This window comes from Clupea harengus, chromosome 14 (assembly GCF_900700415.2).
Source record: "Clupea harengus chromosome 14, Ch_v2.0.2, whole genome shotgun sequence".
Taxonomy (NCBI): domain Eukaryota; kingdom Metazoa; phylum Chordata; class Actinopteri; order Clupeiformes; family Clupeidae; genus Clupea; species Clupea harengus.
The window spans coordinates 4,084,212-4,097,655 of record NC_045165.1 but is presented as its reverse complement, the minus strand read 5'-3'; the positions used below and the strand labels follow the sequence as shown (position 1 = coordinate 4,097,655).

The 13,444-nt window shown below is 41.2% G+C and overlaps 1 protein-coding gene across 1 annotated transcript; it reads left to right on the top strand.

The window, feature by feature from the left end:
• The first annotated feature begins 986 nt into the window (after positions 1–986).
• LOC116223484 lies at positions 987–3,233 on the top strand. Its single transcript, XM_031580444.1, has 4 exons — positions 987–1,005; positions 1,293–1,320; positions 1,886–2,388; positions 2,550–3,233. The coding sequence occupies exons 1-4, from the start codon at positions 987–989 to the stop codon at positions 3,137–3,139; spliced, it is 1,140 nt and encodes a 379-aa protein (XP_031436304.1). The 3' UTR covers positions 3,140–3,233.
• Positions 3,234–13,444: the final 10,211 nt, after the last annotated feature.

Here is a 13,444-nt window from a genome sequence, read left to right as displayed (position 1 = left end):
TCCAGTTTCCAAGCAGTCCCTGCAGCTCCAGCAGTCCTTGTGAAGAAAATTTACTTGTTATGGAAGTTCTGCGGGAACTTCACAATAGGACGGCAAGGCCGACTGAATGTGAACATTTGATAAAGGCCTAATTTGTACTAAAATCTGTATTCATGGATTATGCCTCACTCTCCATCTCAATATCCTCCCTTGTTGGCATCCTGTCCTGACTTTCTGTGTCGTCTCTCCTTTATAAACGCAGGAATGGTCTACACGTGTTTTTTTGGGCGTACGTTCGTTTTCTGTGAATAACACTTACCCTCTACCCTTTGAAACAGAATTGCAACTACGTAGCTGAAGATTAAATGTCTGAAGGGGTACGGGACTGTAAAAAGTTTGGGAACCACTGGATTACAGTATATTGTAGAGACTCGGACATGGCTTGACTCAGAATTGATCACAGTATATTGTTATAGTCGTTATGTTACAGGAGGAGGAGTTAAGCATACACAAACACAGAATACACATTTACTGTTTATTACAACTTATAGTTAATACATACAACCCGACCACCCGTATTTCCACTACCCCAAACACAACTGAGCCTCTCTATGGCCGACTTAAACTAGTGGAGGGGACTAGACATTAACCCCGGTCGGGGACTAACTCACCCTTAACCCAAACACACGATCACACAAAGTCCACAAAAGATTATGACTTCTCTTCTCAGTGCTGCCAAGCGTTCTCTGCTTGCGCCCAGATTCAGGCCGTCTTTTACCATCCTGCTCCAGGAACAATCATACACCCTTAACAGGCAACAGGTTGCAGCTTGTCATAATTAATTCATTGGCGGGGCGTAGTCACTGTGGCCAGTAAACAGAGTTCACTACAATATTATAGAGACTCCTAATTATCTGACAAGGAGATCTTAAATGCTGGCAAGATGAGCCCAACAGCATTTAGGTTAGCAACAACAAATCAACCACGTAGGGAAATCATTGGAAAAAATGAAGTTGCCAAGAACAGGTCAGTCACAAGCACATGGTGCAGACATCCCCAACACAAGGGTGTCCATTTTTCACTGGTCCTGTATATGTTTCTGTCAATTGTACTACCTGGTTAAAACAGAATTTTCCTCTGCACACAAAGGGCACAATTGTAATTTTTTTCTATTGAGTTTCACAGTCTCTGGACATGCACATATATGAGTCTGGAACTGCAGTATATCTGTGATCATCATTTATCACTGGGGAAAAGGTGAACAATGAGAATGTGTTTCAGTGTATTAACATGGCCTTGTGTTTATCTTACAGGAAATATGCAGGTGGTTTCACCATATGAGTAAGTCAAGAAACTGCATGTTGCACATCTTTATTCTTAAGTATTGTCATATATGCTTTTATTAGATTGGATTAGATTCATGGACTACACCTTTAAGTACAAATACTAATAAAAACATAAGATGTTAAAGCCATTCGTACAATGGTGGTAGGTTCTATAGTTAGGGGGAAACATTACATTGTACTGTATGTTGTTGGGTGAAAGGTTTAGCTGGATATTTATTTCTTCAACTAATCCATCATACTATTGGACATAGGCATTGACTTTATCTACTGTGAAAGAATAAGAGCTTAAGGGCTAGTTGGAACCCTTTCCTCTCTGTACCTACAGGAAACTGAAAAATTAAATAAAAATTGTGAATGTAAGTGATGTTTGGCACTAATCAGTCTTGTGTCCTTGATGTTTGTATAAGTTAGTTGTGAAATAAAGACTGAAAGGATGTGATTAGCTTACCTGTTTAGAAATATGCCACTATAATGTAGCAGCGGCCTCCATTTAGCTAATCTGAGGTTTCTAACTCTAGGTTTCTAGTTGACCTTAACTCTTTTCCTCTCTGTACCCACAGATATAAAGGGCCCCTGCCCTTGGAGTTGAGGGAACTGGCCCGGGCTGTGATTGGACCCCTGAAAAGTGGACTCCATTCCCTCAACAACGTCTTGGACATGCTCCTTAGTGTGAATGCAGACATTGTCCTTCCTGGATGCCAGACCTTTAATGACATCAGACACCAGATTGAAAACATGAAGCAGCAGATGAAAAAGTCAGAGCTGGTAGCCGGAGAAGAGCTTCAACGACTGGATGGGGAGACTGTGAGACTCATGGCAGAGCAGAGTAATTTAGCGAATCAGAGAAAGCAGAGTGAGAGCGAGTTAGAAACATGTAAAACACAGCTGGAGTCACACAGGTCCTCTCTAGAGAGTTACATTCAAGCTCTGGACACAGAGTATTTAGCCCTGGAGTCAGCAGAAGACACCCTAGACCACCAGAGACGGAGGAGAGACAAAGCTAAGACAGCACGAAATGTAGGGATTGGGCTCATGTTTATCCCAATTGTGGGAACGATCGCTGGTGAGTAAATATGACTGAAGTTGATGAAAAGTGTTTGCCTTATACATAATTATGAAACTAGGTACAGACACAACTAATGTTAACTGGTGATTGCCATACTAATTGAAATTACAGCCAATGACCAATGATTTTAAGGCAGCTGTTTTCGATGTACCTTTCAGGAGCAGTTGTGGCTGGTGTTGGTCAGAGAAACATGAATCGGGCCTCTGATGCTGTGGACAGCACTGATAAGGAGGTGGAAAACTGTGAATCTCAGGTGAGATCATACTCTGGCAAAGTGGACGAGTACGAGTCCTTGATCCGTAAAGCTGAGTGCGACATCGAAGAGGCTGACAATAAGATTCATGAGATGGAGGCCAAACTGCAGGGGGTGTCTGTGCAGCGGGAGGTTGTTGCTGATGTTCAGGCTAAAGTGAGGAGAACTGTCCATCAGCTGGGGCTGCTGTGTGGAAGGGGGAGCGTGGCAGAGCTGCAGACCCGATGCCAGATCCTGCTGGAGCCTGTGATGAAGGTGATGGAGGAGATGACAACATCACTCGGTCAGATCACTGGAGATGACCTGCTGCACACAGAAGGCATAAATAGCCTAATGATGGATATGGAGAAGAACCACAGTAAACTACTAGAGCTTACCGCGTCCGATGTGAGTTCAGATGATGGAGCAGAGCACTTTCCTTTCATCCAGCTGTGTGTTGTTTTTTTTGGTATAATTATTGTTGGTATTATTATTAAGAACACACTATTTTTCTAACCAATGTTTGACCAATTACTTGAGTTAAGGTATAGATACTCCTAGTCAAATATTACTCCAGCCCCACTGGGTCTTCAGTGTAACTTTTACTTGCATTAGTATAGTTAAGTATTCAAAAGTAAATTTTCTTTTTAATGTCAAGGTAGTGTGTGTGTGTGTGTGTGTGTGTGTGTGTGTGTGTGTGTATTCATTTTATGGATAAATAAAATGCCTATTTGTTGTATGAGATGAGGAATGGGGTTTGTTGCATGTTTCTATACATTTTCTGAGACAAACACGAATGAGCTAATTAGATATTTTTTAAGCTGGATAACATGAAGAATGACTGCCCAAACCGTTTTGTAGTGAAGACCAGAGTTGGGAGTAATGCAATGCAAAGTAATATGGGGAATGTCATGGTTCCAAGAAGAACTTTCGCAAATGGTTCTTCCTAGCAAAGGATCTCAGAAGAACCAGCCAATCCAGTCAATTTAATAGCCACCATATGGTTCTTAGTATGTCCCCTACTAGTTTGTCAAATAACCTAAATAAATTTGCAGATTGTTGTTAAAGATCTGAAGATATACAGTAACTTATCTCATCCTAACCCAAACTAAATATGCCTTTCAATGTATGCAAGAATGGGAGGGCAGACAATACTTACAAATAGTTACTTAAATAGCAAGTATATTTTGTGGTCAGCATAAATTCATCAATCTAAAGTCAAAATCACATATATGAAAAAATTCATAAGCAAATTAAGAGCTTTTCAAATTTGAATTAGATTTCTGTTAAAGATACTGATGGAAAATGATATTACTATTCATTTGTATACTTATACTATTGCATTGCAAGCTTGTTCTCCTGTGTGTTTGTGTGTGTGTGTGCCATGTGTATTGATTGTCTGGGCACACCTCTAGATCAAGCCACCACCAGGGCCTATGCTTAATAGGATTAAGGAACAAATGCCCCATTGCACCTCAGCAGACATCCTCTCCCTGCCCCAGGTGTGTGGAATACACAACATGTATCCACCATTTGGGGCCATTGTGTGATCCAGGATCTTCCATAAGAAGATCCCCTCCCCTCCCCTCCCCTCCCCTCCCCTCCCCTCCCCTCCCACTCACATGCCCCCTTTTCCCACCTGTAACACACCCCCCAATGTTGACCTATGACCCCACTGTATCCTCCCATGGCTGACTGGTATTTAAACTGTAACACTCTAATGATCTTTAGTCTATTGTTTCTATTCTGGATGCTGGAATTGACTCCCTGCAGGAGCACACTGGAATAAACCTCAGACAAACCTTTGATTTGCCTCTTTGGTCCATTATCTAAAAGTTCGTCTGCTGACGATTCTATCATTACATACATATTTAAGTTCAACTATGGTAATAAGCATAATATGGTAATAAGCATAGAGTCCGTATTTTATTTGAAGTTCTTAGAAAGGGGTGTTCGAGAGAATCAAAAAGTCGTTGTACAGACAGTGGAGCTGGTCCTTCCATTTGAAGGGGAAGAAGGCCAGGGTCTTTTTCAGGTTGTCCAGGATACTGCACTTGGGAGACATGGAAGAGGGCAAAGAAGATGGAAAGTGCCAATGTCAACTAAGAGAGGGGTCTGCAGGTGACTAAGGGTCTGATCCACCAGGTCAGGGGGCGTAGTTCAGGTGACTTTAGGCTACAGATAGTGAGAGGAGAGGTTTTAGATAGGTAGATAGATAGATAGATAGATGGATACTTTAATAATCCCAAGAGAAATGTAGGTCATCCAGTAGTTTATACACGTATACACCTCACAGACATACATACATAAATCACATATACATAGGGAGAACATATTCACACGGAGTGGGGGTGTTTACAGATACAAGAATGGGTCTGACCCTATGGTACAGAATGCAATGATTGTGACAGTGTCGATGTCCAGGAGGAAAGTGTTCTTGTGCTGCTGGTGTGGATAGTGCAAAAAATATAGTGTTCTTGTGCTTGTGGGGATAGTGCAAAGATAGTGTTCTTGTGCTTGTGTGTGTGTGGATAGTGCAAAGAGCAAAGTGATAGTGCAGAATATATAAGTGGTTAAGTCTGTGCATGGGGCTAGTATAGCCTGTAAAGGGATGGACAGTGGGTTGGTATATAATGAGATGAGAAGGGGAGGGCAGACCCCCCCCCCCCCCCCCTCTCCCCCCCCTGCGTAGCGTTATAACGCTGAAGGGCCCTGGGGACAAAGGACCTCCTCAGCCTGTCAGATGAGCATGACAGTGACAGGAGTCTGCCACTGAATATGCTCCTCTGTCCATTGAGAGTTCTGTGTAGTGGGTGGTAGACATTGTCCAAGATAGTCAGCAACCTAATCAGGGTCCTTCTCTCCGTCACTGTTGTGAGGAAGTCCAGTTCAGTGCCAACAACACTTTTGACCATTTATGCAAGTTCCTGATGAAATCATACAATTAATGAATTCCAGGTAAACCAACAACAGTTTCAACTTATATTTGATTAAAATGAATGTTATTAGTTATTACAGATGCTGCTAGTTATTACTAGTGTGGGATATTTTCATATGAATAAGGGATAGTTTTACCAGATACCTGTTGAATGAGTGTAAAGATTAGCTTTGGGTTACATTTCAGAAGATTTAAAATGGGTGTGGTATTATATACCATGGAAGTCTTTGATTTGGGTGGGGTCAGAATGGAGAGGTCAGGTTTAATTGGCTGGATTGGTCAACCAAGCAAAACATAGATGGGAGGTGCTAATTACAGGTTTAAATATGTTAGCGGGAAGGTATTTTGGCAGATCTATTTCCGGTATACATCTCTTTGCTGTGGCTTAATGTACTACAGTAAATCCGTTGGAACAACACGTCCTTTGTCTTGACTTTCTGATTGTGAAAATAGTTTAAGACTTAGTATTGGCCACCACATATTTGGTAGACCTCGACGTGATTGGAAACAGGATGTTGGATGAACTGCGTAAACGTGATTTGAATCAACTCGTATTCTGTTAGGGGCGCCTTTTAACCAGGTAAACTGCTTGTTGAGTGCTAGGTGCTTCATGTTCACGTGGAAGGCAATGTAGTCCGATAATAATCCTCCAAAAAAGAACCGCAGAATCGGCTTTGGACGTGATGTTCTAACGGAATAGTCATATTTAAGGTAAAAGGTTTTAAAGGTTCATTCCAGTTTGCAGATCTGTGGAAAGAAACTGTTTTAAAGGTTAATTCCAGTTTGCAGATCTGTGGAAAGAAACTGTTTTGGTTTAAAATAAGACGTGGAAATAAAAGGTTAGGTTATATCCAGCTCACGGAGCTGTGGAAAACTGAGAGGTTAATAGCCAGTTTGCAGATCTGTGGAAAGAAACTGTTTTAAAGGTTAATTCCAGTTTTCAGATCTGTGGAAAGAAACTGTTTTGGTTTAAAATAAGACGTGGAAATAAAAGTTTAGGTTTATATCCAGCTCACGGAGCTGTGGAAAACAGAGAGGTTAATTCCAGTTGCAGATCTGTGGAAAGAAACTGTTTTAAAGGTTAATAGCCAGTTTGCAGATCTGTGGAAATAAACTGTTTTGGGGTTATATCCAGCTCACGGGGCTGTGGAAAACGGAGACAAAGCTTTGTCCGAAAGACTAGCTTTGTTTTCGACGAGTTTTCACGTAATGGCTAACGTTGAAATGATATTGGAATTGTGAGTGTATATTTAATGAAACCGTAGAAGATAACAATCCGATTCATTTGTATGAACTAGTTTGTAAAGTTGACTAACTTCTTCTTGAATGATTTTGTGATTCTTGTGTTAATAAGACTTTTTAGGTTTTGGTGAGCAGTTATCGTCTTGGGCGTGCTGAACGGTGAAGGAAAGCGGACGGACATTTTACTAAATGATGGCCGTGTATAGGATGTTTGAATACGTTTTGTTCACAGGAAAAGTTCGGTAAATGTTAACAAGTGGTTTGTGGAGTGCACTTTCACGCGAGGGAGATGCGAGTTCACTTTGAGAGTGGCCTTTAACTGAAGACGCAAACCACGTGGGTAACGGAGGGGAGCATGAAAGACGCTCTAAGCACGTATAAGGTAAGATACATAATTATTACTAGAAAGATATAAAGTAGTTATTACATACATAAGGTACTTGAAAGGTTGAATGAAGTACAACTAAATAAATATTGGATAGCATATAATACATTTTGGCAATTGCTCCTGGCTGGTGGTAATCTGTGAGTATCACACGTGGGTTTGTTTACATTTTAAGAATACGGAATTGTTCGTGTGTGGAATATAGGCGTGATATATATTGGGTATAATTGTTGGTGGTATTAACTAAATGCTGATAGTTGCAGATAGCGTGTAATACTAACGAAAATTATAGTTGTATAGTTATTTAGGTTTAGGGTTACTTGGTTGATTGCTGTCTGATAAGATTTGAGCTGGAAGTTCTTTGTTCTTTGTGCAGGCAAGAAGCACGAGAGAGAGCGTGATAAGAAAGGGGGAGGGTTGTTTCCTCAAATTTCACATGCAGTGGTTAGAGTTGAATTAGGAATTTTATTTTGAAATGGCCTTAGTAGAAGTACAACCATGTACGCCTTTAGAGGCAGTAATTAAATTATATTCATTAGATGAAGAGGTGGTAAGGCATCACTGTAAGAAGTGGTCAAAAAGAACCAAAGGTCATACAACTCCGTGGCCGACCCAGGGAGCTTCTGACCTGACGTTAGTTATTCAAATGCAAGAAAATATATTAAATTACAGGAATAAGGATAAAAGTGGAAAGAGAGAAATTAAGAGACAGCAGGAGTTGCATAGTTTAACAGCTTTTATGAAATTGGCTAAAGAGAAGGATATGGAGCATGGGAGACTTTTAGCACAATCTGCAGATGAGATTGGAAGAGCAGAAGATGAGATGGAGGCTGGAGAGGGGCAGATGGCCCGGAGATTGATTGATCTGGGTGAAGGTGAGAAGAATGTTTTGTTTGGAGAAGATAGCGGGGTGACAAAGGACCCTTTGCCTGGCCAGTTGTTGTCTGATCCAGGCATCAAAGTTGATTCAGGAGTAGTGGCAAGGTTGGGGAGACCCCCCTTGGTGTCAGAAATAGTGGAGGAAGGTAAGCATGATGGCCACTTAACCACAGGGTTTCAGGGGATGTTTAGAATGGGATTACAGTTGGAAAAACAAAGAACAGAGATGAGGAAGGTTAAACGTAAGTTTAAACAGTTAGAACATTTCTTGATGCAAAAGGAGAAGGAAGAGAGAGAGAGGGATGGGATGCAGGCCTCAGTTAGATCAGCGGATTTGATTATGCCCTTAATTACAAAAGGTAATGTAACTCATTACCAACCGTGGGGTCACACCGATTTAGATGGGTTAATATTTAGACTTCCTATTTTACAAGAGGGAGCTGGGATTTGGATTGAAAAGCTGGAATCTGAGGTGGTAGGAAAGCGTTTGGCTGTAGGTGATATAAAAGCATTGTTGAGTCAGATTCTCACCAGAGAGACGACTACTTCACTTCTCAATAAAGTGGGACTGGGAAGGATTATGGGTGATCCATTGATTGATGAGGTGGCATTCGATAACTATAGGAATGCTGTGTGGAGATGTTTGAGGGATGCTTACCCTAACGCTTTTTCTTTGGCAAGTATGTCTGTCAATAAGATTAGAGCAGACGAGAATCCTGCTGTGTTTGTGGAAAGAGTGGAGGCAGACTGGCAAATGAGGATGGAGACGGATCCAGAGAACAATCAGATGCTTAGGCATATGATGAGGAAGGCCATAATTGAAGCCCTTCCAGAATCAGCTAAAAATAAACTAGAGAATGATTATCGGATTGAATCTATGCTGAAAACTGAGTTCAGAGATGCTGTAACTCATTATGTAAATTTACAAAGGAAGGTTGATGCTGATTTGGAAAAACAACATGTGGAGAGACAGAGGAAGTTGGTTCAGAACCAGTTGGATAATGATGAAGGGACAAAAAAGGGTGAAATACAAGCACCGCAGTTAGGTGTAATTGCCCAGGCACCTAAGCAGGACCTGGGGCAAGGTAAAATGCTTGTTTCAGGATCTTCTCCATTGGCAATACAGCAGCCGACACCCATTCCTCAGGTAGCACATGGTACTACACCACAGATGCCATATTGGGAACGGCCACCTCAGCCTTATCCGCAGCGTCAGGCCCAAAAGTGGGGGCATATTCAGGTCAGATACAGAGGCGGTGGAGCAGGCAGAAGCAGAGGCAGAGGAGGTGTTGGAAGAGGTCAGAACCAAAGAGATGGGCCACAGAGGTGTTGGGCGTGTGGCGAACTAGGACATATCTTCAGACATTGCTATAAAGAACAGAATGTGGGGGAACAGGGAGATTACCAGCCACAACTGGGTGAATCCAGGGGTCTTCCCTTATGGAGGTGAGTATGATTGATAGAGCCTAGAGGGGGTTGAGGAGAGAGTTTTGGAAGTAATTAATATGACAAAGGGGTTAACTGATAAGAAAGAGCAGGAGGCAAAAGGGGTATATGGAGGTATGTTATGTAGTAAGAAAAGTTAAAGTTAGAATGGGCTATAGATAAGGACTTTTAAATGAATAAATTAGGGTTTAAAACATTAGATCATTTCTTGAAATAAAATTAAAAACAGGGTAATTACATATGTATTTATAGATTGAGGGAATAGGAAAATGGATAGACAGAAGGAAAGTGATTTGAAGAAGGTACATGGAAAGTAAGAATGAGGAGGTAAATGGGAAGGTAAAGAGATTGAGAAAGAGGGGTAGGATATGTTATGTTTCATTTATCAGTATTCTAGGTATACAGATGAGAGGAGTGACAGAGAGAAGGGGAGCCGTGCGCAGGCGTTGGTGAAATTTAAGAAAGCAAGCCAGGTTGAGGATGGAACTAGATGGCTGATACCTAAGGTTGATGTAAGGAACTGTGTGGGTTTTGTGTTAATACCTTGAAAGTATATATGAAAATAACATGGTTTTTAAGTGTCTCTTACAGATTTGGGGAAAACTTCTGAAGTGGTTTGGGCTGAGGAGCCGCAGGAACAGAATGGTTTGTTTGTATTTGCTTTGGGGGATGGGCGATAAGAAGGAGTGACGGGCCCTTTGAAGTATTGGTATATGGTGTGAGTGGGGTGATTTTAGTATTCAAGCCAGGTTATAGTAACCAAGGTAAGATCCTTTGTTATTATAATGTGAGTCTTTATGCTTTGATAAGCCATGTGGGCAGGGTTTCCTGCAAGATAGTGTTTCAGCAATTAATTTATTGCCTAACTTAGTGATAAAGATATAATGTACATAGGTGATGTAATTATTTCAAGGGATACGACCAAATTGATTTAAAAGAGGGGTAAACTGCAGGCTTGGTAAACTATTGAGCTGCTATTGTGGCCAGATGGCAACTCTATACATGTTATCTGCTTTGTTCATTTGCACGCACTTTTTAGTGTTAAGTGCGTAAGGGGGGAGGTATTAGGAAAATGATATTAGGAAAAGTAAATTTATGGGGTTTTGGTCACCCTATTTATGGGAGGTTTTGGGATGAAATTTTGCATAATGCTATGTGTGTAGCATCTATAATAAGGAATAAAGGAGTGGAGATCAAACCTCGGGGAATGTTATGGGGTGTGGGTACAGGTTATACCCACTGATATGTTTCTTTAATCTTTTTTATGGCTCAGGAATGAAGGATAACTTGGTACCTGAGCTCAGCGGGAAATATATAAGTGAATGCCAGGGATTTGGCCGCTGAATCTTATTGTTCCAGTTGGAATGTGTTATACTGAAAGGTGTAAGTGTATAGATATGACAAGGGAAATATAGATATTATATGAATGGATGGGTTTTATATGATGGGTTAAGGTATGTCTGAGGACAGGACTGAAGCTAAGAGATGGTAAGTGTCATGAGCTGTGGGAGAGATAATGTAGCTGAATGGATGGTAGTTTATTTAAGGAGTTAAAGTTAGGGGAAATAGACAATCATAATGGAGAAAATGAAAATGGTCTATAATTATATGTAAGGTAACTAGGTAAACTACTGAATCTTTAAGTCTACATGAGGCAGGAGCGCTGCACGGAGCAGTCATGCGCTGGGACACAGGAGTGAACTGGAGGAGTGTGAGAATGGATGAACTGAAGGTGGGTCAGCTGCATACAATCATGGGTGTGATTGGAGACGAAATGCAGCTGGAAGTGTGAATGTCATGGAAGGAAAAGGTGTGTGAGTGTGCTGAAGGGGAGCTGCTGAAGCAGACTTCAGCAAAACTTAAAGGTAAGTATATGTTATATGTGGGAATCTTTGTTTTAATCAAGCATTTGGGGAATTATGTTAGTATAACATTCAGACATATGTGGGAAATTATGGAATGCAATCTCTGGATATCGTACTACACACTTTGGAAGTATGCCTAGGAAGTATGTGAAAATTATGTGTATAGATTGTTTTTAATCTTTGGATCTATATATACACAGGTGGAAGCTTATGGACTGGTCCAGTCGGGAGACTGGTGATGGGTTAAGGTTCTTAAAACAAGAGTCTCCAGCCAATAGGGCTGAGAGGTGAAGGGGTTAAGTGTGTTGTATCGTATTAACTGTTTTGCAGGACCACTAGGCGGTAGGACTACCACAATTCGAGGGAGCTGAGTTGGAGTGGGGACCATTCAGATGTAGCAGCTCGACCTGGGTGAAGGGCTGCCAAGGTCATGGACATGCTGCAGTGGATGGATGTGTCTACCCTTGGGGAAAGGAAACTGATGGAGCTCAACATGGTCAGAGGAGGCTTTCCGGCGGATTCAGATGAAAGATCTCATCAGTGGAACTTACAAGAAGATGTTTGTTGTGGGACGGCCACAACAATTCTACAACAGCATGCAGAACATTCATACATATTAAGACTGTACCACTTGCATAACATTGCATACATAACTGGATGTGTATTGTCTATATTTATAGTGCTTGTTTTGTTTGTTTTAATGTTTGGTTTTCTGTATGTTTGTTTGTATTGTATTTTTGTATGTTTCTTTATATTTTACACAACACTGCATTCAGAAACTGATGGAAAAGAGGATGTGCATGGTTGCCTTTCGCAGCCTGCGGAATGCAGGTGTCGCTGTACAGGACAGGGCAGTGGGTTCAGTTTTCACCTTAAAATAAGAAGGTTTTTGCTCCCACCTGTGGGGATAGGGGCATGGCATCTCGGGAGTAAAGGAACACCAGAATGTGGATACTGATATTGTTACACCTAAGTTTATCCATGTGAATGGAGACTGAACGAAACGCACGACACTGCATACACGATAAGATGGTTGTATTACATTTTGTATGTTCTGTAAACACTACTGTATGCTCATCTAGGACCACCCTAGTGAGACTGTTGTATTGTATGGGGGTATTAATATGGAGTTAGATGAAGTGGATGGACCGTTTAAAATAATGCTAAAACTGGGTTTTGATGTATAGGAGTTCAAATGTACTTGTTTCATCATATGGTAGATTGATAGTGTGTATTTGATAGAGTTATGAAAATATGGTTTAGTGTGTCCATATGGACACAAAGGGGGGAATATGTGGGATATTTTCATATGAATAAGGGATAGTTTTACCAGATACCTGTTGAATGAGTGTAAAGATTAGCTTTGGGTTACATTTCAGATGAGGTAGAGATTTAAAATAAGAGGGCGTAGCTTGGAGTGACCTAAGGTAAAAATGGGTGTGGTATTATATACCATGGAAGTCTTTGATTTGGGTGGGGTCAGAATGGAGAGGTCAGGTTTAATTGGCTGGATTGGTCAACCAAGCAAAACATAGATGGGAGGTGCTAATTACAGGTTTAAAGATGTTGGCGCGAATGTAATGTGGCAGATCTATTTCCGGAATACATCTCTTTGCTGTGGCTTAATGTACTACAGTAAATCCGTTGGAACAACACGTCTTTTGTCTTGACTTTCTGATTGTGAAAATAGTTTAAGACTTAGTATTGGCCACCACACCATGGTATTAATAAAGAGAAAACTACAGGATAGTAAGAGCTGAACTGTTGCTTCATTTATCCAATTTCCACTACCATGGAAAAAGTGGGCTGGTCTTGGGCCTGAAATTCCCGGGCTGAAAAGTGGCCCCACTCCGGCCCTGCCTCACGGTCTTCTTTTCATCGCTGTTAATGGGCCAGATGTGCATTCATTCCCTGCTCAGAAGTTCGCAGAAATGTGGATAAAAGAAGGCCGACGCGCCAACAGGAAAGCCGAAAAGGCCATATAAAGTCCGACATCAGAGCGAACTATTGACTTAGTCTTATTAGGTTAATTATTTAAAATGCTATGAAATCTTAATTGATTAGGT

What these genes read in the sequence shown, in the direction of transcription:
- LOC116223484 (XM_031580444.1), top strand. An exon ending in CAGGTGGTTTCACCATATGA is followed by an intron (nt 1,321 to 1,885) that starts GTAAGTCAAGAA and finishes CTGTACCCACAG; the next exon opens with ATATAAAGGGCCCCTGCCCT. An exon ending in AATTGTGGGAACGATCGCTG is followed by an intron (nt 2,389 to 2,549) that starts GTGAGTAAATAT and finishes TGTACCTTTCAG; the next exon opens with GAGCAGTTGTGGCTGGTGTT.